The 27,053-nt window shown below is 34.9% G+C and overlaps 1 protein-coding gene across 8 annotated transcripts in view; it reads left to right on the top strand.

Moving 5' to 3' along the window:
- Positions 1–27,053, top strand: part of TBC1D15 (TBC1 domain family member 15) — a 79,696-nt gene that overhangs the window by 44,688 nt on the left and 7,955 nt on the right. For 4 of the 8 annotated variants that reach the window (XM_078336876.1, XM_078336877.1, XM_002752763.6 and 1 more), the window contains 8 exons: positions 7,805–7,907; positions 9,325–9,375; positions 9,685–9,882; positions 10,945–11,073; positions 11,651–11,754; positions 13,145–13,239; positions 20,229–20,345; positions 24,912–25,012. In XM_078336876.1, the coding sequence (XP_078193002.1) occupies positions 7,805–7,907; positions 9,325–9,375; positions 9,685–9,882; positions 10,945–11,073; positions 11,651–11,754; positions 13,145–13,239; positions 20,229–20,345; positions 24,912–25,012 (898 nt within the window). The remainder of the gene's footprint in view (positions 1–7,804; positions 7,908–9,324; positions 9,376–9,684; positions 9,883–10,944; positions 11,074–11,650; positions 11,755–13,144; positions 13,240–20,228; positions 20,346–24,911; positions 25,013–27,053) is intronic. The other 4 variants (XM_009004222.3, XM_078336878.1, XM_002752764.7 and 1 more) reach the window with 1 other exon arrangement.

Raw genomic sequence — 27,053 nt, forward strand, 5'->3', positions numbered from 1 at the left:
AAGGATAGGGGATATTTAGAGAGAAGGTTGTTTTAGATGAAGGGAAGAGCACAAACATGATGTAATCACAGAACAAAGTAGTTCAGTATTACAGATCTGCAAAGTATGGGGAGATGAGGGTAATACCGTTAAAGATGAGGCCAAAATGCTGAGTAAAGTACAAAGCCTGAAGCATCTTTTAAGTCATGTTAGCAGGTTCTTCCAGTTATCTAGGTGAGATTAAAGTGGCCTGAACTGGGATAGTGACAGGAAAGTTGGAAGTATTGGAGTACTTAGAATTAGATTTTGTGATGGATTGGATATATGGCAGCGAGAAGGGAGAAGTTAAGGGTTTGGGCTTGGGGAAATTGCAGGATATGATTGCTAACTTCATTTATTTATTTTTTATTTTTGTTTTTATTTTTTGAGACAGAGTCTCACTTTGTTACCCGAGCTGGAGTGCGGTTCAATCTTGGCTCACTGCAGCCTCCGCCTCCTGGGTTCAGATAATTCTCCCACCTCAGCCTCCCGAGTAGCTGGGATTACAGGCATGTGCCACCATGCTCGACTACTTTTTGTATCTTTTAGTAGAGATACAGGGTTTTGCCATGTTGGCCAGGCTGGTCTTGAACCCCTGACCTCAGGTGATCCGCCTGCCTCGGCCTCCCAAAATGTTAGGGTTACAGGCGTGAGTTACTTCATTTATAAACTTCATTTATAATGTCCTCACTTTATAGTAGAATTTAACAAGTTGCCTAAATTTACATTACATAAGGTTAAAAGTGATACAAAAATTGGAAGGTTTTTGACTGTATGTTTTCTGGCAAGAGATTCTCCCCTACTATATTAATCACCTCTGACTGGCAATAGACAAGCTGTTCAGTGCCAGTAAGTGTAAGAAAGTCAGACCTGGGTGGTGATGTGTGGATCTTGGATCTCAAAGTGAGAACCTGTGAATAGGCTATCATTGAGAGGGTGAGTAGATTTCAGGAGAGGCAGTGTCATGACTGGAATAGAAGGTTATGGTTATTGTGTAGCAGGCATTAAAGACTTGGGAGTTTTAGCACCATATTAAGCTCAGTATCAGTGTTGTGAAGTAATTCACAAATGAGATCATTTGGTCTGAGACTGTTGATTAAAGCATAGTATCTAGGATGAGGGAGGTGGTAGCCCCTGACTACTTTTTACTGATTATATTTTGGAGAAGTAGGCTTGAACTGCAATTAGTAAACACTGCATTTTAAATGTTCTAGACTACCTATACTGTATTAAAGATATAACCAGTATAAGGAAGGAGATCAAAGTCGTCCTATGAAAAATATTTGAAGGATGTGGGAGTTTATCTTGAAGAAGTTTCAATGCAACATTAAATAAAATCCAGACTTTTACTGTCATCAACAAGGACCTGCCCTTGTTGTTAGCTCTGCTTATCTCTTAAAACTCATCTCATGCCATTATCTTTTATATTCTAGTCTTGCAGATAGATTTCTTTCAGTTCTTAAAAACCCCTAAACTCTTTCTTATCTTAAGGTCTTTTTTTTTTTTTGAGATGGAGTTTTGCTCTTGTTGTCCAGGCGGGATAACAATGGCACGATCTTGACTCACCGCAACCTCCGCCTCCTGGGTTCAAGTGATTCTCCTGCCTAAGCCTCCTGAGTAGCTGGGATTACAGGCATGTGCCACCACACCTGGCTAATTTTAGATTTTTAGTAGAAACAGGGTTTCTCCATGTTCGTCAGGCTGGTCTCAAACTCCCGACCTCAGGTAATCCTCCTACCTCACCCTCCCGAAGTACTGGGATTACAGGCAGGAGCCACTGCGCCTGGCCTTGTCTTAAGGTCCTTTATGCATACTGTTTTTTTTTTTTTTTTTACTTGGAATATTTTCCTCTTTCTGATCCCTGAGGTCTCCGTTTAATGTCACTGCCTCAGAAGGGCTTTCCATGATGCCCTCTTTTGCCATCTAATCTACTTTTCCTGTCTCTGCTCCTCGTTATCTAATTTTCTTGTTTGCTTCCTTCATGGCACCTAACAGCATACAATAATTTTGTCTGTTGTTTTGTGTTTTACTCTAGAATATAAACTTCTTGGGAATAGAGATTGTATCTATCTTGTTTCCGTATTCTTCGTGGTTGCTAGCCACAGTGGTACAAAATATATTTGCATTAAATATTAGTTGGATGAATAAATGGCATAATAATTATCAATTTGACAAATAATTTTTGGAAGGTTATTGTGAGAAACAAGTTGTAGATTTGCTTTATATGACTCCAAAAAGAAATTAGGAGACAGGATTTAGCCCAGGAGGTAGAGTTTTCTATCCTGATTGGGTTCAAGGATAGTCTTGATAACCACTTAAGCAGTTATAGGGGAATATGTACCCTGAATGTGTGTTGTTCGTGTTTTCATGAGAGTAGCAAGTGAAAGCTTGTTTTCCTTTTCTAAATTCGTAAGTAAATGAGAAGTATGAGAATCAGAGATGGTAATCTCTGCACTTTGGGAGGCCAAGGTGAGCCAATCACTTGAGGTCAGGAGTTTCAAGACAAGCCTGGTCAACATGGTGAAATTCTATTTCTACTACAAATACATAAATTAACCAGGCATGGTGGCAGGCACCTGTAATCCCAGCTACTTTGGAGGCTGAGGCAGGAGAATTGCTTGAACCTGAAAGGCAGAGGTTACAGTCAGCCAAGATTGTGCCACTGCACTCTAGCCTGGGTGACAAAGCAAGACTCTGTGAAAAAAAGAAAAAAAATCAGAGATGGTAATGAAAATACTGTTATTAGAGGGGTTTAGACATATAGTATTACAGTAATTCACTCCAGATTAGTTTTTAACTTACCCAGTTGTTGTTGTTACTTCTTGACACCTACAGACTTTCCTAATGAGGACAGGCCACTCAGGACGTGAATGAGAGCAGAATGAAAGTACCTTCTCTGTTGATAGGCAGATCTAAGAGAGAGAGGGAGAGAGAGCCTAGAAGGAATTATGCCAAGCATGTACCCTATTCTTTCTCAATCGCAGCACTTAAGACACTGGGAAGGAGACTTTAGGAGAAGTGCTTTTTCCATTTGGAAATGTGAAGCCACAGAATGGTGGTGTTCTTTCTACATGTTTTTTTTTTTTTTTTTTTTTCCATTTCATTGAAGTGTTTTTTTGAATGCCTACTGTATCTTAGATGCAGCAGTACTGTTTGCTGGAAAGAAAGCAGTAATCAAAAGACATGGCTTCTGCCTCAAATTTCAGCTATAAAAAGTGCTGTGAATAAGGCATATGGTACTATAACAGCATATTAGGATAATATATAAGTGTTCCTTGTGCAGGAGTGATTGAAACTCTGAGAGAGAATGAAATCAGTGAAGGGGAGGATAGAGTTGGAAGAGATGTGAGCGTAAGTGATTAATTGTGCCCTTTAATGATTTGGTAAAAGAGAAAAAGCTTAAAGTAATTCCACCCTTTAACGATTTGATAAGAGAAAAAGCTTTGTATACTTTGTTCTGTTCTCATTAGGCTTAATCATTAAGTTTTTGGTGAACCCCAGGATGTGGTTGCTCTTCTTGGAGAAGGAGATAGTGTCTAAAGTGTCTACGTCAAAAGCTACTCTCCTAATAATCACTGCTTTGGGTATTCTCCTGTGACACTGGGAGGGCAACTTACTTTTGACCCATGAATGATCTGAAATGTGTAAAAACAGTGCATCAGATATTTTATCTCCAAGGCCCCTCCATATTCTAGGCTGAAAATAAGTGCTCCCTATTCTCCTTCCTGTCATGAATTATCCCCTGTTATGCCATATAGTTCACCATAGATTTTATAGAGTCTAAGTAGTAGAATAAAGCTATTCCAAGTAAATCTTCACCAGTATTTAAAAGTCACAAATTTGTATAAGCCATCTCCTACTATCAGATTATTTTTTGTTTTAACATTATTTTAGGTTCAGGGGTGGTACATGTGCAGGTTTGTTAAGTAGATAAACTGGATGTCATAGGGCTTTGGTTTACAGACAGTTTTGTCACTTAGGTAATAAGCATAGTATCTGATAGGTAGTTTTTCTGATCCTCTCCCTCCTTCCACTCTCCACCCTCAAGTAGGCTCTGGTGTCTGTTTGCTCCTCTCTTTGTGTCCATGTGTTGTTGTTTAGCTCCAGTTTATAAGTGAGAACATGTAGTATTTGACTTTCTGTTTCTCCATTACTTTGCTTAGGATAATAGCCTCCAGCTCCATCCATGTCGCTATCAAGGACATGATCTCATTCTTTTTATGACTACATAGTATTCCATGGTGTGTATGTACCACATGTTCTTTATCCAGCCTAACATTCATGGGCATTTAGGTTTATTTCATATCTTTGTTATTGTGAATTGTAAAATTCTTAAGGAGAAATGTAAAGGCACTTATTCCTGTTATGATACAAGTTAGTGGAATTCCCAAATTTTTAAGTTCAAAGAAATGAAAATATTTAAATAGGATACCCAATTTTTATTCTACTAGGTGTCAGCCAGGGGAGTCTCATTTCCTGTCCTTGGAGCAGTTATCCTAAGCAAAATGGTGTTTCCAGAGTCTTATTTCTATGGTCAAAGATTGTTTTAGAGACCACAAAGAAAGAGTAGTCAGGGAAATCTTGGTTTCAGCCTCATTGGGATGCCAGCCAGTCTGTGCCAGTGTGACCATTCTTCTTTTGAGTTCAAAACCAAGATAATTAGACCAGATACCTTTTTTATTTTTGATTTAGCTAAATTGAGGAATGTGGCTTGCATTTGTGTCCATGTTGGCTTCCCAGTCTACTTCCTAGTGAATTATATTTATCTTCCTAAAAAGCAGGCCTTCCTCTTACAGGAGCAGGGCCTTACCATATGAATGAGCAGAGATTGCCAGTAATCTAGGAATGGGCAACCTAGATGGCTCACAAGAGCCAGGAAGAGGCTCTGCTAGGCTAGTCACCTGTAGTTACTTCTTTCAGTGTCAGCAACGTGATCTAGTCAGTGCAAAACAGGCCATCTTCTTGAGGCTTAATATTTTTTAGATGGTTTACTTATTTGCCAGGAAAACAAGTTGTCGTATTTGTTGATGTTTGTAAGTATTCTTTGATTTATTATCATTTAAAATGTGGTATTTACTTGGGTAAAAGAATGAGCTACAAATATATTTTTCTTACCTTTCTGGAACCAAGTTGGTTGCTAGGATATGAATGAGACCTGTTGATTTTATTAAATTATTTCGTATATTGGGCCATTTTTACATTGATATGCAAATATCCAAGTAGTAAAATATTCCCTTAAAAAGCCAAATTGGTTGTATCATCAAAATTGGGTATCCTATTAAACCAGCCATTTAAAAGATTAGGTTCTGGCTGGGCACGGTGGCTCAAGCCTGTAATCCCAGCACTTTGGGAGGCCAAGGCGGGTGGATCATTAGGTCAAGAGATCGAGACCATCATAGTCAACATGGTGAAACCCCGTCTCTACTAAAAATACAAAAAATTAGCTGGGCATGGTGGCGCGTGCCTGGAATCCCAGCTACTCGGGAGGCTGAGGCAGGAGAATCGCCTGAACCCAGGAGGCGGAGGTTGTGGTGAGCCGAGATCGCGCCATTGTACTCCAGCCTGGGTAACAAGAGCGAAACTCCGTCTCAAAAAATAATAATAATAATAAAAATAAAATATTAGGTTCTAGATGTAAAAGTTTGTTACCGTACCTTTCTAGTTTTTATTCCCAGTTTTGATTAATCTCTGCAATGCTGTTTATTTCTTTAACCTTAAATATTGGTCATTCTCAATATAAATACAAAACAGTTACTGCTACATTTAAGTATACGAGCATTGTTCAGTTTATGAGTTTATTAAGAGGTCTTTGGGAGAGGCTCGCTCCGAAGCCTGGGATACGCTGCAGAATTTTCAGGAGATATGCTTCTATAGTTGTGATATTAGACTACAGTTTTCTTCAGATTGTTTAGCAGGCTGTAATAGAATTGCTGGGTTAGCATCATTAAAGTTTCATCTTACTTTTGCAATGAGTTTGAAAGTCTTGAATAATGTTAGCATGAGAGATCAGCTTCCCAGGATACGTATTTTAGATTAAATCAGTGTGGCAGGTAGAATATTCTGGTAATATTTTGGAATACCAATCTTCCTTATGGTAAGCTCTGCAGTTGCCTAGCAGTATAGCAGTATACTACTTGTCCTTTGACTGATACACTTTTTAAATATTTTGTTGATTTCCTTTTGGGCAATCAGGTTTTAAATTTCTTCATATCTTTCCTGTTTCTTAGAGCTTTGTCCATCCCGCATCACAGAGTATTAATTATAAAAAAAGAAAAGAAGTAATTTCTTTTTAAAAACATATTTGTGGTTGCTTGTTGGTAAGCCAGTCATTTCATCTTCTGATCTCCGGTTTATTGGCCGCTGTTTAAGATACAGAGCCATAGAATCATCTGAGCCCAGAGAGCTGAGAGTTGCCTATTGGTTCCTCTTCTGTGTGTAATAGACAGCGGTTTGACTTTCGTGATCATTTTTTATTTGGGTTTTAAAGAAATAATTTGATTTAATTTATTGTTAGAAACAAAATGATGACAGTGCCAGCAGCACTGTGCTAGGAATAAAATTTTGTTCCTTTATTAGCTATTTTTCTTTTCTGATGCTACATTTAAAAGTTCATCATTTAAAAAATGCCCCGTGAGAGAATCTGTAAGTATGCCTATTAATTATGATCCCTCAACATGTTCAGAAAAGTGAATGTTTTAAAATATATGGTTTTTTTTTCGTCCTACATCAAATGATTCAACCTCAGCTCCTTTTAAAAAGCCAAGGGTCTTATTAGCTACTATTGTATATGCAGATGGAGTACAGTTTCTGACTACGTAAGAATATAAGATCCTGTTTTGGATTTCATATCCCCTCTAGCATTAGTGTTCCATCCTGTTATGCTGAAATTGAGAAGAGATAACTGTTATTAAAGATCTTATCTCAAACATTTATAATAAACTGGAGGTGTATAGCAGCAAAATAACACATTTAATTTTTGTTTTAAACATAGAAAAATTGTAGATTTATTAGAACTAAGTCATAAAACTCACTAAATAGAAAAAAGACTGGATAATTTGTCATATGACTAGAAATTGGATGTCTGTTTTGGAAACATTTTGTTTATTCTGTAGTTACTAAGAAATGTGAAGAGACTTGCTTCTAGAGCTTAATAAGCAAGAACTAAAAACATAGTATTACCCAAACCATATGTAATAATGTTAAAAGATGTTCATATGTGTATGTTTGTAATTATGGTTGGCATGATTAATGATCTTTATCAAATAACTAATGTATTTTATATTTTTAACATCTCACATTGCAGTATTACTAAGCTATAGATGAATGTGGAAACCATTTCAAAAGAAGACATATTTTCTGTATTGTAAATATTACATACTGATGACTCCTAATGTCTGTTTTGGCTTTCTTTTTTTATAATAATAAAACCAGATATATTATAATGCTTTTCTACTGTAATTCTAGAGAAGAATTTGGGTTCATTACAATTTAGTCCTTTTGGCTTTATCAGGAATACAAATACACTTTGTATTTGTTTTACTCCTGTTATATACAGTATATTTAGTATTTGTTAATTTTGTATTTTATGTTTCATGTAGTTTTGAAGCTCACTTAAAACAGTTACTAAATATTTGCTAACGTATTAATGGAAGACTTCTAGAATGGAATATTAAAATGTTTGGGGTTTTTTTTTTTTTTTGGTAAGGAACATTTGTGTTAGTAATTGTTCATGTAGTAATTGATGCAATGTATTAGTATTTTCCACAAATCCTCTTTTTTATTGTAGATCTCCACAGGATAAAAGAACACTCCTTGTGAATTGTCAGAATAAGAGTCTTTCACAGTCTTTTGAAAATCTTCTTGATGAGCCAGCATATGGTTTAATACAAGTATGTTTTTTAAATCTATCCTGTATTAATCTATTAATCTGACTGTATTATTTTATATAACTCCTCATCTCAGAGTATGCAGAATGAGGCTGTGTGTGTGTGTGTGTGTGTGTGTGTGTATGTGTGTGTGTGTGTGAGAGATCTTTATGGAACTGATCTCTGTAATATTACAGAAACAGTAAATTTCCATATTATTTGCAAGACTCAGAGGCTTCCTCAGAGGCTTTCTTGGTTCTTAATTATTATAATACTTGTAATATTATAATAAACACAGAAATTGCTTTATAAGTAATTGTACTTATAAAGCAATTTCTGTGTTTATTATAATACTACAATTAGACATCAGTAGATTTAGATCATCACTTTTGTTGATTAGGTCAGGGGTCAGAGTAGGTCAGTTTGAATTCATTAATGATCAATTTAGGCCAAAATCTGGTTTGAATTTAAGTAAGTTGTTTTGACGTCATGAAAATCTAATTCCCCTAAGAATATTTGAGTATTGTTCTTGGCATTTGGCTAAAAATGTACACTTAATAATAGGCAAAAGTAAAGTTAATTTTCACTCAGATTACTATGTAATGAGATTGTTTATTTATTTATTTATTTATTCACTTACTCATTTAACAATATGTGAGTGCTTGCTGTGTCCCAGCTACTCTTTTACTATTTTTCTGGGTTTTTTTTGTTTTTGTTTCTTCAAGAAATGGGGTCTCACTCTGTTGCACAGGCTGGAGTGCAGTGGCTATTCACAGGCATGATCCCACTACTGATCAACATGGGAGTTTTGACCTGCTCCATTTCTGACCTGGGCTGGTTCACCCCTCCTTAGGCAACCTGGTGGTCCCCCGCTCCTGGGAGGTCACCATATTGATGCCAAACTTAGTGCGGACACCTGATCAGCATAGTGCACTATAGCCCATAACTCCTGGACTCAAGTGATCCTCCCGCCTCAGCCTCCTGAGTAGCTGGGACTACAGGCATGTGCCACCGCACCTGGCTTTTTTTTTCCTTTTCCTGGTTTTTAAAACATAGAGGTTAATAAGATATAGAGGTAACTTTTTAGGAAAACGGATGAGAGAGAGAACTAAACACTGTTTAAAAGAGAAAATAAGAGGATAATTTTTCTTACTGTGAAAAGTTATTTAATAGATAACTATTTTTGCTAAATATGAGTGAGCAAGTAGTTTGGGCTTCAGAAGTTACCCTAGCGTTTAACATTAGAAAAACCTTTTGCTCTTTTCCCGGGTAGTACTGTCCCAGAATAAATTATTCTTGTTGGCATGATTTACTATTCAGATAGTTAGATTAAACTGTCAGCAAATAATCAAATATGAGTTTTTAAATTTAGCCATCAAATATTTTGTGTCAGAATAGCATGGTAGTACACACTTCAAGAAATATTTTTTTTTGTGTGAAGGCAGGACTGCTAGACAGAAGAAAGCTGTTGTGGGCCATTCACCACTGGAAAGTAAGCACTGCGTGTGTTTCTGATGTATGCAGATTGAGTGAAGCCTGCAAATCATTTGTTTATCTGCTATTCAATCAGTAACATTAACTTGTCATTTGTTCTGCTATTTTAACTAAATGAAATGATTGGCTTAGAAAATTTAAATTTTTCTTCCAAGAAAGAAAATAAAAATTTAAGATAATCTTAGAACACTCTGTTTTAGTCCTGATTTCTTTTCTTTTAAAAAGCTTTGCTTTTTTGCCAATTACAGAGTATTCATTTTTCTTTATTTGAATTAATAATGCTCATATTTTTCTCCCTACTGCATAGAAAATTAAAAAGGACCCTTATACAGCAACTATGATAGGATTTTCCAAGGTCACAAACTACATTTTTGATAGTTTGAGAGGCAGCGATCCCTCTACACATCATCGACCACCTTCAGAAATGGCAGATTTTCTTAGTGATGCTATTCCGGGTCTGAAGATAAATCAACAAGAAGAACCAGGATTTGAAGTCATCACAAGAGTGAGTAAAGATTTATATTAATATACCTCTTATATTTAATACGAGAACATGTACTATAGAAATAGAAACTTAATTTTGGTGATACCTGCCTCTTTCCATAATCTATTCTTACAACTTTTTGCTAATATATCTGACAACGAATGCTTGTCTTACCACCATATTCTTCATTTGTTCTCTATCTTATACTCTCTCTTCATCAATGTTGAATCTTTCTTTGATTACCTTTTGATAATAATGAAGTTTGTTTCATTGAGTGCATAGCAGTAAGTGAAGAGCAAACCTTTCCTATTGCCTCTTAGTTCTGTGCCTCACTTGCATGTTTTCTCAGTAGGCATCAGAGACAGCCAGTCAGGGCATTACTTCTAGGGCTTTTATTCTCATGCAGTACTTTCTTTTTTAAGTAAGAAGGGTTTTGACCTGAATTACGGCAGATCTTTAATATGTGCTCAGCAAGACATTGGGATTTGCTACAATTCTAGACTTGTACATAGTTAGAAAATTATAAATATCTAAATTTTAGTGCTTAATTAAAGGGTTTATCTTGCAAATAGTGTTATAAAATTACCAACATCTGTTAATTGAATGAAACACTGTAGAAATGCCAAGTGTAGCTAATGGGTCATGAATCAGTTCTGAGAAATACAAACTTTAGAAGAAAAGCTAATTTTAGAATATGATTAATGGAATAGTTAGTTATATATTGTCTTTTTAAGTAATATAGCATATCATTTGGTTTGAAGGTTTCTTATAGAATTTATATGATGAATATTCTATACTTATATAATTGAACCCAAAGTAGTAAACAACTTTTTTTTAATAACAAATAGTTTTAGTCTGTGAGGTTTCCTGTTTCCTATTTCTGAATTTAGTTGTGTGTTTAGTAGAAGGGAAATATATGTAATACTAACTATTATAGTTAACAAATCAAACATGGGAAAGTAAGGGATGATGTTAGAAGTACTAGAAGTCATGTCTGAAAAATAATATTTTAAATTTAGTTTCCATGTATTTTTATTTCACTGGTTAAATATGTACTTGTTATTGCTTATCATCTTATTTTAGATTGATTTGGGGGAACGACCTGTTGTTCAAAGGAGAGAGCCAGTATCACTGGAAGAATGGAATAAGAACATTGATTCTGAAGGAAGAATTTTAAATGTAGATAATATGAAGCAGATGATATTTAGAGGGGTAATTTAAACACTCTATTATGACTTGTATTATAAACTCCTAGTATTCAGGGGTTTTGTTGTTATTGTTACTGTTTTGGTGTTTTGTTGTTGTTCTTGTTGTTTTAGGGGAGGAATGAATTCTTTTATTTCTTTGATGAATGATGCCTTAAAATTTCTGGATTGAGTGGGACAGAGTGAGGTGCTTATGATGTTCTTGGGGTAGAGGGATACCCTTAACTCTAGGGGAAGATATTCTTCTGTACTTGAAGTTATGTGGGTTACATCAAGGAGGCCTGCATTCCAGTGGCATTTGCCTTATTCTGTAAGATTGGGCGTAGACTCACCAGTCCCACTGTCTGTCGGCGGTACAGTTTACTTTATCCTGTGTGCTGTTTAAACTTTCTGGCAGCTACTGACATCTTTTGAATCTAGAATTTAAAAAGAGATGGTATTCACTGAATTGAACTATTTGTATATGTAAAACAGTCTCTTAAAGATTAGTTTTTATATGTAAGTTTTGTGAATATGCAAGTTTTGTAAACTTACAGTATTACATTCTTTTTTATTAATGTGTTTAATATGCATGCTTTCTTCAGGGACTTAGTCATGCATTGAGAAAGCAAGCATGGAAATTTCTTCTGGGTTATTTTCCCTGGGACAGTACCAAGGAGGAAAGAACCCAGTTACAAAAACAAAAAACGTAAGTAATGGTCTTTTGTATGCTCATCAAAGAGATTCAAGTAACCTACTCATACAAGTTAGTATAGGGTTTCTAGTTGAAGGTTTGGAATAAACTAGGGAATAGGAAAATAACTTCGTTTTTAGTGTTTTAATTTAAAAATTATGAGCCTTCTAATTATTTTAAATCAGAAACACATATTAGAAGGCTCTCATTGGAGTTATGTTTGTGAATATGTATAAAGAAGATAAACATATTTCATTTCCCTTATGTAAGCCTTTTACAAACCTTTTGCATACTTGAAAGATGACTATTTAGACATACACTTAAAACCTGTCATTCGTCTTGATTCACTTTTACAATTCATTATGAAATTATAAAATTGGCTTATAAGAAATATATTTACTAGTTAGATTAATTATCTTTAAGTTACTTTTTTTTTTTTTTTTTTGAGACGGAGTTTCGCTCTTGTTACCCAGGCTGGAGTGCAATGGCGCGATCTCAGCTCACCGCAACCTCCGCCTCCTGGGTTCAGGCAATTCTCCTGCCTCAGCCTCCTGAGTAGCTGGGATTACAGGCACGCATCACCATGCCCAGCTAATTTTTTGTATTTTTAGTAGAGACTGGGTTTCACCATGTTGACCAGGGTGGTCTCGATCTCTTGACCTCGTGATCCACCCGCGTCGGCCTCCCAAAGTGCTGGGATTACAGGCTTGAGCCACCGCGCCCGGCCAAGTTACTTTTCTGATACTCTTATAATGGATCTTTCATTCCTTTTGGAAGAATATTTCTATTTTAAGCTATTTCTCAGACTTGAAAGGAAACACAGACCAAATTTTCAGGTACAACTTCTTTTTCTCAGTTTTCGGTCTAGCCTTTGATTTAAAGCTATTTTTAATCATTATATGCATATTTAAGTTATCTGACAGTCTTCCCTTTTCAGCATGTTTACCAGTTCTTCTAAGACATTTTTATATTAACTAGTTTCTGGAATAAACTGCTTGGAAATAGAATTATAATGTCACATTTTTTTTTAAAAAGTCACTTAGATTTGTATTTACAATTGTTTGAAAACTTAAGTGATTAAAATATTTCATGACTAGAATACTTTTAGATATGATTTTGAGGATTGAGATAAATGATTTTGTCTCAATGTGTTTTGTCAAAGCATACCTAAAATTCTAGTAGTTGGAACAAAGTTTACCACATAAACTTTGTGGCATGTATAGGTTTTTTTTTCTTTTGTTTTCACTTATTTGTCAGAATTTTAAACATTTCATTATTGTTTTTATAAACTTACATCCCAATATCATAAATACTTTGATATACTGTTTATAGAAAAACCCAATTAAATAATGTTAAAAATAAAGTTTTCAAATAGCTTTCTTTGGTGTCAAATTGTTTTCTATAGTGATGAATACTTCAGAATGAAACTGCAGTGGAAATCTGTCAGCCAGGAACAAGAGAAAAGAAATTCGAGGTTAAGAGATTATAGAAGTCTTATCGGTAATTTTTTTCTTAACAACTTTGGAAATGCAAGAGGGGATTACATTGAAGTCTTGATTAACAAAGTAAAAATACATGCTGGAGCACTAGGGCTCAAAAGAGAAATCAGAATAGGAAAGTACATTGCTATGTGTGGTTAATGTTCTTTGTTGTTCCTCTTCCAATAGGCATATTAATTCAGTAAGTCTAGTTATAAGTGCTGATATATTTAATTTTCAGTTCAAAGTATGAAATTTTCAAAAAGATTGTTTACCTTTATTTGCTTGTTTTATTAATTTTATTTATTAAAAAAACTTTTCATTATTATGAAAGTTTGTTTATTGTAGAAAAATTAGTAACTATAGATGAGCAAAAAGAGGAAAATAAAAATTATTTTTGTTTCTGTCACCCAGAGATAATTATAGTTAATAGGTATTGGTTTATATCCCTCCAGAGCTTCTTTAGATGTACATATATTTCATTCTTAAAATTAAATAAATGATTCTAGATATAAAAATTTAGTATTTGAAAATATTTACCTGGAGATAACTATTGTCTAAAACAAAGAGATGCTTGATAGAATTTTATCATAAAAGCATTAGTTGCAGTTCATAATCTACATTTACAGATGAGAAACTGAAGCATGGAGAGCATAAATGACGTGTCCCAGGTCACACGGTTAATAAGTATAGAGCCCAGTTTAATGTTCTTATTACACTGTCTCTGTAGTTTTAAGATAGCATTAGATAGTACTGGAACTTAGTTTGAAATTCTTATGTTGTATCTGGATTTGTATATCTGTGGTTTCATAAAGAACAATAGAGGAATTTGCTGTTAATACCTTCCCATGGAAGAAATAATTCTTTGAATTATATTTAGAAAGCCCAACAGAACAGGCTGATTTGGTACCGTGTGTGGACATAAAAACAAGATCTTTTTGGCAGTGATACTTTTGATCCAAAAAGAATTTATTTTTTCTGAAGTATAAATTATACCAGAAAAAACTGTGACCTTCCTCTGATTAAGGCAAATGGTTGGGAGTCCCGAGTTGTGAAGTTATCTAAGGTTTCTAACTGAAACTTCTTGCTGTTTTCAGTTTGACTTAGAAAAATAATGGATTCTGATGTTGTATTCCTGCTTGAGCATAAAATATTCGAACTGGAAGGGAAGCCTGTATTCTAAGCCTCTTTCTGCATGCCATATCCTCTTCCCTTTATATCAAGCATCAGTGTTGATGTCTCTGATATTCTCAACCTTTCATGCCATAGTATTATCCTTTCCAGGAGACTGGTAGAAAAATTTAGTTATTTTTAAGTCCTCATAATGTATTTTGAATTTTGAAACATACTTTTGCCTACTTTATTCATTTTTAACAGATAAAATTGAATCCCAGAACAGGTTAGTCAGTTGCCTTAAGCCATCTATCCAGTTAGATCTGTAGCTCAGATTCATTCATATTCAGATCTAATTTTTAAGTGGCCTTTCAGCTATTTCATGCTTTCTGCCAGTAGAAGTTTATATAAAATAAGTTACTAAAGCATTCTGTTTCTATAATGCTTTTTCCCAAAAGTATTTTGAGAATGATTATCAAAAGCTTTTTGGGCAATATACATTTACTTTATTAAAAACAAAACTATACAGTAAGCCTTAGATCTTGCACACATGCCAATAAGTTGGATTTTACTTTAAGTGTGATGAGAACTTACTGACGCTTTTTAAGGAAGAGTATTTTATTTATATTTTAAAATCATTTTTACTGCTTTGTGGAAATTCAATCAAAGTAAGAGTAGGAATAGGGAGACCAGTTAGTAGAAAGCAGAAGTCCAGGCAAGAAATGGTAGTTGAGAAGGTACAAAGAAGTAGGTGAGGCCAGGTATGATGGCTCACACCTGTAATTCCAGTATTTGGGAGGCTGAGGTGGGAGGATCACTTGAGCCTGGGGGGTTGAGGCCATAGTGAGCTGTGATTGTGCCACTACACTCTAGCTTGGGTGACAAAGCAAGACCCCATCTCAAAAAAAAAAAAAAATGGTGGATTCCAGTTACATTTTGGTGGTAGAATTGGTAAGACTTTCTGATATATTAAGTGTGGGGTGTGAAGGGAAAAAAGAAATAAAAAATAGGACTCAGTTTCTGACTAGAAAACTTAGGCAGTTAGTGGTATGCCTTATAGATTTGAGGAGAAATGGGGTATGGTGAAATTGAAATAAGTGTTAAGATATATATACCTCAAGGTGAAACATACAAATGCAATGTCAAATAACTAGTTAAATAGTCTGGACTGGTCTGGCAGGAGATAGAAGTTTGGGTAAACAGATATGCCATTGAATGGAAAAAGAGACAGTAAAGAAGGCTCAGGAATTTCAGTTTTTAGAGAAGTGGTTTCTAACATTGGCAACACATTAACCCGTTTATGCCTGGTTTTCCATTCTTGGAATGCTAAACTTCTAGGAGTTATCTTCAAGGTCATCTCCAAGGTCTGATTTTTTACACAAAAAATTTGACAACCTCTGTCATAAATGGGTTTAAATCATGAAAAGATCTTTCTGAAAACCACACTGACTATTCTAAGCATCCATACATTCATTCATTCTTTTAATAAATATTTACTTAGTGCCTATTATGTACTAAGCTCTCCTCTAGGCACTGGGGAATCATCAGTGTACAAAACAGGCAAAATTCTTGCCCCTAAAGGAGTTTCCATTTCTGTGGGGGAAGAACAGACAGTAAACCAGATAAGTAAGTAACATATGTGGTATGTTAGTGATATATGCCAAATAGAAAAATAAGGCAAGAAAGAGGGTTAGGAGGTTTGTGTGCAATGTTGCAGTTTTAATTTGGGCAAGCAGAGACAGCTTTAACTGAGAAAGTGATATTTGAACAGAAACTTGAAAAGGGAGGGGGATCTCTCACCACTCCTGTTCAGTATAGTATTGGAATCCCTAGCCAGAGCAATCAGGCAAGAGAAAGAAATAATGGGTATCCAGATAGGAAGAGAGGAAATCAAACATCCCGATTTGCAAACATGATTCTCCATCTAGAAAACCCCATAGTCAGGGCCCAAAAGCTCCCTTTGCTGATAAACAACTTCAGCAAAGTTTCAGAATACAAAATCAATGTACAAAAATCAGTAGCATTCCTACACACCAACAACAGCCAAGCTGAGTCTATTATTAAATAGACGCCCTATTCAATAAATGGTCCTGGGATAACTAGCTAGCCATATGCAGGAGATTGAAGCTGGACCCCTTTCTTACACCATATTCAAAATTAAATGAAAAATGGATTAAAGACTTAAATGTAAAACCTAAAACTATAAAAACCCTGGAAGACAGTCTAAAACAAGCCTGTTTTGTGCACTGACGAATCCCCAGTGCCAAATCAGGAAGGCAGTCCCATTCACAATTGCCACAAAAATGATAAAATACCTAGGAATACAGCTAACCAGGGAGGTGAAAAATCTTGGCAACAAGAATTACAAAACACTGCTCAAAAAATTAGAGAAGACACAAACAAATAGAAAAATGTTCTATTCTCATGGATGGGAAGAATCAGTATCATTAAAATGACATACTGCTCAAAGCTATTCACAGATTCGGAGCATTCCTGTCAAACTACCAACTGTCATTCTTCACAGAATTAGAAAAAACTATTTAAAAATTCATATGGGGGCCAGTCATGGTGGCTCATGCTTGTAATCCCAGCTACTTGGGAGGCTGAGGCAGGAGAATGGCTTGAACCCAGGAGATGGAGGTTGCAGTGAGCCAAGATCTCACCACTGCACTCTCGCATGGGTGACAAAGCGAGACTCTCTCTCAAAAAAAAAAAAAAAAAAAAAAAAATCATATGGAACCAAAAAGAGTCCAAATAGCCAAGGCAATCCTAAGCAAAAAGAACACAGTTGGAGGCATCATGTTATCTGACTTTGAACTATACAATAGGGCTGCAGTAACCAAAACAGCATGGTACTTGTACAAAAAACAGACACATAGACCAATGGAACAATAAAGAGCCCAGAAATAAGGCCACACACCTGCAGCCATCTGATTTTTGACAAAGCTGACAAGAACAAGCAATGGGGAAAAGACTCCCTATTCAATGAATGATCCTGAGATAACTGGCTAGCCCTGTGCAGGAGATTAAAGCCAGACCGCTTTCTTATACCATATACAAAAATAAAGATGGATTAAAGGCTTAAATGTAAAACCTTAAAATATAAAAACCCTGGAAGACAGTCTAAGCACTACCATCCTGGACATAGGAATGGGCAAAGATTTCATGACAAAGACACCAGAACAATTGCAACAAAAGCAAAAATTGACAAGTGGGATCTAATTAAACTTAAAAAGAGCTTCTGCACAGTGAAAGAAATCATCAACAGAATAAGCACACCTCCTACAGAATGTGAGGAAATATTTGCAAACTATGCATCTGGCAAAAGTCTAATATCTGGCTTCTGTAAGGAACTTAAGGGGAAAAACAGCCCCATTAAAAAGTGGGCAAAAGACATAAGCAGGCACTTCCAAAGAAGACATACATGCGACTAACAAGCATATCAAAAACTCAACATCACTGATCACTAGAGAAATGCAAATCAAAATCGCAGTGAGATACCATCTCACACCAGTCAGAATGGCTACTATCAAAATATCAAAAAATAGCATGAGATTACATAAAACTGAATACCTCAACAAACTAGGCATCAAAGATACATAACCTCAAAATAAGAGCCATAGCCAACATCATACTGAACAGGCAAAAGATGGAAGCATTGCCCTTGAACAGAACAAGATAAGGATACCCACTCTGACCACTCCTATTCAGCATGGTACTAGAGTCAGGCAAAAGAAAGAAAGAAAAGGCATTGAGATAGGAATAGGGAGTGAATGACAAGGGAAATAGAGCAGGCTTGCCAGGCAGCATTTAGAACCCACTTGATGTTAGTGATGGTGAATATAAAATGGGGTCAGTCAATGTGGTTGTTTTTCTTCAGCCTTTTTTTAGCTACATCAAATTATTAGATGGAGAGTTAGATTTACTAAGAACTTTGTTTTTTGCTTAAGTACTCATTTTCTTTTCAGAAATGGGTTTTCTAGAAATAATTATAAAATAGCATTTTCATATATCATTTTTATTCCTTTTCTGCTTTTCACCTGGCTTGTCACTATTAAATATTTATACAAATAGAAATACTGATAGTTCTACAACTTTTTTTTACACTATGTTTAAAAAACATATTAAGGCAGATATTCTGAATTGGCATTATGACAATATAAATTATGCTTGAGTTAATAAAAATTAACTTATTATTTATCAATTGTGAAATGAGACAAAAGCAGTTTGACTTTTTTTTTGAGGTAGGGTCTCACTATGTCGCCCAGGCTGGAGTGCAGTGGTGCCATTATGGCTCACTGCAGCCTCAACTTCCTAGGCTCAGGTAGTTCTGCCACCTCAGCCTCCTGAATAGCTGGTACCACAGGCAGGTATCACCATGCCTGGGTAATTTTTATGTTTTTGAAGAGACAGGGTTTTGCCATGTTGCCCAGGCTGGTCTTGAATTCCTGCGCTTAAGCAGTCCTCCCGTCTTGGCCTCCCAAACTTCTGGGATTATTGGTATGAGCCACTGTACCTGGCCCATTTTGATATGTTTAATTGAAATTTTTTATAAGTATCATATTTTTTTGTTATTACTTTTGCTTGTTTGAGAAATGCATCAAAATTCTGTATGTATTTGCTTGCTTTTTAAAAATCAAATGTTCATTTTAACAGAAAGCTAAAATATTTTAATAATTTTTTTAAATGCCCTTATAGAATCTAAGCTTATGTCATATCCTATTGTTAGATTCTACTCTGTTGTATCTCTTTATCTTTTTTTTATTATTGAGACACGAGTCTCACTCTGTCATCCAGGCTGGAGTGCAGAGGTATGATCTTGGCTCACTACAACCTCCACCTCCCAGGTTCAAGCGATTCTCATGCCTCAGCCTTCTGAGTAGCTGACATAACAGGTGCATGCCAGCATGCCTGGCTAATTTCTGTATTTTTGGTAGAGACGGGGTTTCACCATGTTGGTCAGGCTGATCTTGAACTCCTGACATCAGGTGATCCGCCTGCCTCAGCCTTCCAAAGTGCTGGGATTACAGATGTGAGCCACTGTGCCTGACCTCTTCATCTCTTTGTAAAGAGTTTTGAGAAAGTTTTCAAGTTACTCAGTTTAATTGGGGGTAGACAGTTATCACTTTTAAACAGTTGATTCTTGAGTAAATTAATCAAGAGTTTCTTTAAGTTTTTTCTTCCTAATTTACTGAGAGATTCAAGTTTGGAGAATGCCTTGTTGTAAGTGTCCCACATCATGATGCATTTAGTAGGCATCAGTGTTTGTGAAGTGAATTGTCAGTACAACTTTGGACACACTGATGATGATGTTTCCAAATCTGTTTTTCATGAAGTCATTTCCAGCTTATAATGATATCTAAAGTAAATGGTGTAGATATGAAAATAAGGAAATAATTTGTCCTAAAGATGATTATGAAACATGACAAAGAATTTGATGGTACTTCTTATAATGAATGCAGTAATTGTGAATTAAACAAATCTTTTTGACTATGTTTGATTATGTGGGTAGCCTTTTCTTTTTTTAGTTTTCAGGTACTACTATCTATAACATGCATTAATGACTGGCATTTTTGTTACTAATGCAAATTATTAGTGTTGCTTCTAATTCACTGAAAGTGTTTTCTGCTGTGCAGTTAAAAGATTTCTATATTTGGATAAAAATTGAAAAATATTTTAAAATCTACCCATGAGGAGAAGGACTGATTCTTGAAAAAATTCTGAAATGTTACTTTATTGCATATTGGAAATAGAATTTGATGAATTTTTTATTCATTAAGTGAAGCTTCTTGAATGAAATTAATAGCAAGAAAAATGACTCCATACTTGTAATATGTGAGCTTTGTAAGAATCTGTTTTTTGAAAGGTTTTCAAATATGTGATGATTTTCCTCTTCAGAAAAAGATGTTAACAGAACAGATAGAACAAACAAGTTTTATGAAGGCCAAGATAATCCAGGATTGATTTTGCTTCATGACATTTTGATGACCTACTGTATGTATGATTTTGATTTGGGTAAGTTCTTCTCTAAAGTCCTAAGTTTAAAAGATGTAAATGTATTTACTTTAGAATTTACATTTTTAATCCAGTTAGACATGGGTAATAGCTTTGTAAAATGAGGATGGTGATATCTAGTTGAACTTCAAGGTTTGAGAAGTATTGTAGTGCTCAGCAGGTGATAAGCTCATAGGCATGAATACTTACTTAGTTGTTTTGACCTAACTGCTTAATAAATGGAGTTGTTATTTATTTGAGACTTAGTAGTGCCTTGGGAAAAATTACCAAGATACTAAGGATGATAACCATGAACTGAGAAAGTTTGCAAACCTTGTTTGATATGCTGTTCCCCTTGTGAAGAAAAATACTGATTTGATATCTTAGATAAGCAGTGCAGAAATTTTGTAGGGCTTGTAGAACTTACTATTTTTTTGGTAAATCTCTCTACAGTAATTCATTGTAAAAACTGATGCTGGGGCCAGGTGTGGTGGCTCTCGCCTGTAATCCCAGCCCTTTGGGACGTTAAGGCAGGTAGATCACCTGAGATTAGGAGTTCAAGACCAGTCTGGCCAACATGGTGAAACCCTGTCTCTACTAAAAGTACAAAAATTAGCTGGGCTTTTGATGGACACCTGTAATTCCCCCTACTCAGGAGTCTGAGTCAGGAGAATTGCTTGAACCTCAGATCGGGAGGTTGTAGTGAGCTGAGATCATGCCATTGCTCTCCAGCCTGGGCAACACAGTGAGACTCTGTCTCAAGGAAAAAAAAAAAGGAACTGATGGTGGAATCAGAAGTGGGAAATAACTTGGGGAAGGGACAGAAAACTTAAGGAACCATTATTTTAAGAGGCAAGCGAACCCAAGATGTCTCTTTAAAGGACTAGCGGCTTGTCAGACCATCAACCTTTCAATAAGTAGCAATACTAGAAATATTTGAGACCTGCTATGTGAGTGGCTTCTAGCTAAAGGATAATAGAAATAGAGGTTTCCTAGATTATTTTAGTAAAGCTTGAGATATCCTTTAGAGAAGGGGGTTGGATACTTAGCACATTAAAACCAAATGAACCTTGAATTATGGGTACATTTTCTTCACTGTTCATATCTATGTAAATTCCTCTTCGTTTCCAATATGTAAGTTAGGGGAGATATAATCTCTGTTTTGATATGAGGTATCAGCCTCTTTGGTGACAGTAAATCAAAAGTTGGAGTTTTCTTTAAAGTGTAAAATGTAGTCAGTCCTGTCTATGACACCTATAATGAGCTTCAAATTGAATTGTTGAAAGAATATTAGTAGAGTGCTTTTCAGGTTACAGAGTGCTTTCATACTTGATTTGATTTTTAATTCTCGTAGCCTTTTGAAGAAGTGAGGAAATAATTCTCACTTTATGAGTAAGGTGATTTTGATTTAGAGAGTGACTTATGGTCAGACAAGTAAATAATTGGTCTGGGAGTAGGGACCCAGGTCTTTATTGAAGGCTGGGATTCTTACCTCTACACCTTCAGCATCCCAACCCTTTGCCATTTATTTTAGTTTCTGTTACCGCCACAGGGGATAAGACCATTCTCCTTGGGAACAGAAGGCATTGCGCCACTCTCTCATGGTAATTTTGAGATAGGATTTCATATCTATTTTATATAGCAGGAGTTCCTGAATGCTTAGTTTTCTTAGGGCATTTTCCCAGACCAGCTAACTGGATAACTTGCCATCTCTGTTTGTTTATACTAATGTCACATTCTTTCTATATAAACATTTCAGTTATCTGAAACATAGTTAAGCTTTCTGTAGATAACTCTGACCTTATGAGAAGCCAAGATACTTTTTATAAAAGCAATGGACAACATTTCTTACTCTTTACTCTAGCAGAGTAACCTGGACTGTAAATTTACTCTGTCTTATAGGTGATTTCATTATATGGAGTTGTTTGGCTTCTTAACCATAGCTGAGGTATAGGTATATTTGCATTATACCATTATAATACAGTCTCAGTAGTGAGGAAGGAGACAAAAATTATCAAGAGCAGACAGAATAACTTAAGGAAGGGTGATTTTGAGTTAGTGATGCCAATACTATACTTCAGAAAGTTTCTGTGGGGGCGTATCTTTACAGGGTTTGTAATGAAGATACTGAATAACCAATGAAAGATTAAATTAGGAGAGTGTCTAATGTTTTTTAAGAATGATTTCTGATCCTCAAGATTTTTGTTTTTTAATTTGATACCCTTAAGGATAAGCTTCAGTAACCTGGAAAATTGAAATTTAGTTTAAATTTTTTTTTTTGGTGTAAGCAAGTATACAGTAGGATGATAAGGTGTTCATTTCTCAGCCCCTTTCCCCACCCAACACACATGCTGAAACAAATCTGCTGTTGAAGTAATTTTAGGGAATTACTTCAGAAACTGTAGTTGTGCTGATTAAGATGTGCATCAGTCAGCAGTAGTACAGAATCTGAGTATCACTGAATGCTAATTTAAACATTCTTAATCTTGCTTTAATTAAAAGGAATTTGTACATTAATTCCACCCCCTACAACCCATGACATGCCTCAAAGAACATCATGTATAAAATAAAACAGATTAAAGGCAACCAGAACATGAAGATTAATTTGACAACTTCCTTCACCTAAGACTTAACAGAAGAAATATGGTAATGATTCCATGTGAAAGCTGAGGACTTAAAGGATTAAATTTGCTTCTTAGGAATTTTTATTCACTATAACTTAATAATAAAGCACTTTTTTAGGAGAGAAAAGGTGCTTTGTAAATCTTTTGAATAACACACTTTGAAATATTTCTGTTGTAGATCATACACAGTCAGACTCAGTAAAGTAGTACTCTTGGACTTTGTTGAATTCAGGTTAGGTTTCCTTCATGCTTTAATTGGTTTAGCCTTTATTATTTATCGTTGAGTTCACTGTGTCCGGTAAGAAAGTTCTGATGATAACAATTTAGTCTTTCATCTATCTTATTTCTTAAAAAGTTACATTATTTTAGAAACCATCTGTGTAAATTTGTAGAAATGATTACATTTAGATATTTTGTCACAAGTCACTTTTGTCTAGCTTTTTTCCCTAAATGTTTTGGTAACTTCATTGTCTGGTACTATAAGGATGTCCTCCATGAGAACTCAGGTGCCCTTTTATGCTAAAGTAAGTAGAGCTGTATTTTCCTGCAGAATGCAGTGTAGACAGAGTGAGGTCAGTAGGACTGTGGAAAGATATGGCGGTAGATGATTGGACAGAGGCTCACAGCAAATTGAGCTGAACCTTTATTTGTAAGGAGATTCTGAGGTGATCTGAGTGCCTCTGTCTGTTGTGTGTTTGATCTGAGGTTTCTCAGGTGGTTTAGTTTACTGGCTTTCTGAGATCATTTTTTAAAGTTTTCCTCCAAAACAGAAAGAGTAATGTATAATTAGGTATCATTTATATTATAGCAGAACTATCCCCTCCTCCTTTTATTAAACATTTATTCTTAAATGGCTTTAGTGCAGATAGATTTTTGGTGAATAAAAATGTAAGCTTTGGATTTGCCAATGAAAGACTATTTTCCAGACTTCCCAAGCTACCAACAAAGAAATTTCTATGTGATTTTAATAAATACACAAAACTTACCAAAGTTGAATAACGTGTAAGTAAAAAGGCTTAGTATAAGCTCTTGTCCATTCATTGGTTCAAGAATCTAAGTCTGAAAATTTTTCAAGTCTTGAAAATTATAAAGGAAGGATAATTGAGGGTTTTATAAGAGAAAGTAAAGAAACAAGAAGTTTGGCATGTTCAGGTGAAAAAGTGAAACTAACACTTTTTCTTATTTTTAAGTGAGGGATCTGACTCCTTAATTTTCCAGTTTTTCTTTAATCCAGGGCTCTATTACTGTCACCATTGAGAAATTATGGTAATATCAAGAGACAGGTAGTTAAGTGGTCACTTTAGGTACAAAATAGTGATTGGATTAAGCCCCATTGCTAGCATTGGTTGGATGTAGAGAGTAACAAAGAAAGAAAGAAAGAAGGACTTAGATTAAGGCTATTTAAAAGAGGCTCTTAATTTTGTAACTCCTTTTGTGTGAATCTAAAGGCCTGATTGCTAAAGCAGTGGAACCCTTTACAGTTCTTATTTTACGTGGCTTACTTGTGGTAGTTTGGCATTGTTAACCACTCTGGGCTTGCAACTTTCTTCTTGATTTCTTGCAACATTCTTCTTTCTTGATTTTTTTCTTTACTTCTTTGACTGGTCTTTATTAGACCTGTGTTTTTTACATTTCCCTGGGTTATCTCTTCACCCCTTTTCTTTCTCATGATGATCTTGCACTCTATTTTAAAAAATATTACCTACTCTTGATAGTGTATCTGCACTGAGACACATGCTGGAAGCTATATTTTGCTTGACATCTCAGTTTGAAACAACTCATCTTTCTTACTCATGACTAGAGTTTCTCCCCTCATTTATGTTCTTTTCTTGGTGAACATCAATGTCTACCAATTTCTGAATCCAAAACATAGATACAATTTTAAGTGAAATGGTGGTGATATGCACAGGAGGATACATAAAGCTTAGGTTTTCAGAGACGTTATTTTTTCTGTTCTTTTTAGGATATGTGCAGGGAATGAGTGACTTACTTTCCCCTCTTTTATATGTGATGGAAAATGAAGTGGATGCCTTTTGGTGCTTTGCCTCTTACATGGACCAGATGGTAAGAACAGGGATTCCTTCCATTAAACTGATTTTGAAAATTTTAGTTGTATAATTTTATAGTATAAGGTTGATTTTTATATTTAATCCACTGTGACAGAACTTAAAAAAAATTGCTTCATGCCTTTTGTTGTCTTTTTCTTTTTAGTAGCCATTCAAGGACTTAGAAATACTGGTGTTTTTAATACAGGAAATAGTTTGTGCCTGTAGTATAGGAATATTCAGGATTTAATATCAGTAAATGCTTATGTTCTACAAAAGAGCCATGAATCATTATAGAATATTGATAAATGAATTCAGTTTTGTGAAATAGTTGAACTTTAATATCATCTGTTTTAGAGATAAAGCTTAGTCATGGCAAGTAATATCCTTACCTTTTGTGACCATTTTGAATTTTGTCATTATAGTAACTGATTTTTCTCCAGATGTGTTTGAACTGTTTCTAACTGGCACTTTATTAAGAATTTGTTATTTTCCCAGAAATACATGATTATTAGAATTGAACTATGTCTATATATGCATGTTAGTACAAAGAACATTTTTATTTATTATCATTGTTAAATCTTTGAGAGAGAGTTCTAGGACAATAGTGCAGAGAATATTGACAGGGAAATAAAATAGAAAAATCTCTTCAAGTAATCTATTAGAGGGGAAAAAAAAAGCAGAAGGCATGGATAAAGGCACATGAAATCCAAAGATCTGACTGCATAGGTTCCTGTATTTTTTCAAGATAAGACTAATATACTTGATGCTGGGCCTTTATGTCGCATATTGAAATGGCTTGCTTGGATGGAGATAAGCATTTTAAATCTATAACCATCTGGAATATTTTCCTGTAATATAGGGTTTAAATCAGAGTTTCTGAGATACAAATGTGACCTTCTCTTTTCTTCTTTATGTCTATTCTTTTCCTCTTGCTTGCCTATTTTTTTTTCCTCCCTCAAATTTTCCCCACTTTTGGCTGTTTTTTCAGGTCTCTTGTCCATAGATTCAACTTGTTCTCACGTCTTTCAGTTTGTTCTAAATGTGTATTTGATAAGATGTGATAATTTTAAAGTGTTCTTTTACTGTTAAATTGTTTAATATTTATTTAACATAAATATTAAAATTGTTTCTTTGCCATAAATTAATGTTTTTTTTTTATTTGGAAGGATAATCAATGCAGTAATTCGGTAGTATCATAGTTTGACTTCCTTACTTTTTTGATTGATTGATTTGCCTACCTTCTTAGTTCCATTTACTCCCAGCACTCTAGAAACCTGAGGCATTTGTTATAAAGGTCTGTACAACTGATACTAATTACATAAAAATTATTGTCTGCCTTTGTGTTTTTGTTGTTTATCCTCTTTTCACCAGAGCTAGTATGTTCCTTGTTAAAAGGAATTATATCTTTGTCCGTCACTGGTTGCATACCAGAATTTTCCTAATGCCTGACATGAGGTTGTTCAACAGATTTTTATAGAATAAGCTTGTCAATCTTTCCCCAGTGATTAGTTTAAATTGCTGTACTACATATTCTAAAATATAAAAATAAAACTAAGATGAACATACTGCATTTAGTTCGTGAAGTAATAGTTTTCAATAAAACTAAATCAACATTGATATGTTAAAGTATATTGATGTACAATGGCACATACATGCACGTGGCATACATACATACACGTGTGTATGCATGTATATAGGTCTCATATGTAATGACTACCTTCTGAACATGTATAATATACACTTTACAGTCTGTCATTTTTTTGTGTATGAAGGTTCAGTTTCTTTGTTCTGTCATTTTTCACAGTAAATGTTCTGTTTGCCTTTTCCATTAACTTATGTTCTGGGGATTTTTCTAGTCTTTATTCTAAAAAGATCTCTCCTTAGTATATTGTCTACTAACATCTTTCATAACATTTGAATGATAGGGCAATACGTGGCAATCAAAATAATCTGTATGATTATTTTTCACTGCATTTCCCTTGTGTGATATTCTTAAAACTGTGCTGCTGTTTCTCCATTCTTTGTTTTTGTTTTGTAGCTTTATTTCATGTAAGTTT

Source organism: Callithrix jacchus, chromosome 9 (assembly GCF_049354715.1).
Source record: "Callithrix jacchus isolate 240 chromosome 9, calJac240_pri, whole genome shotgun sequence".
Classification (NCBI taxonomy): Eukaryota; Metazoa; Chordata; class Mammalia; order Primates; family Cebidae; genus Callithrix; species Callithrix jacchus.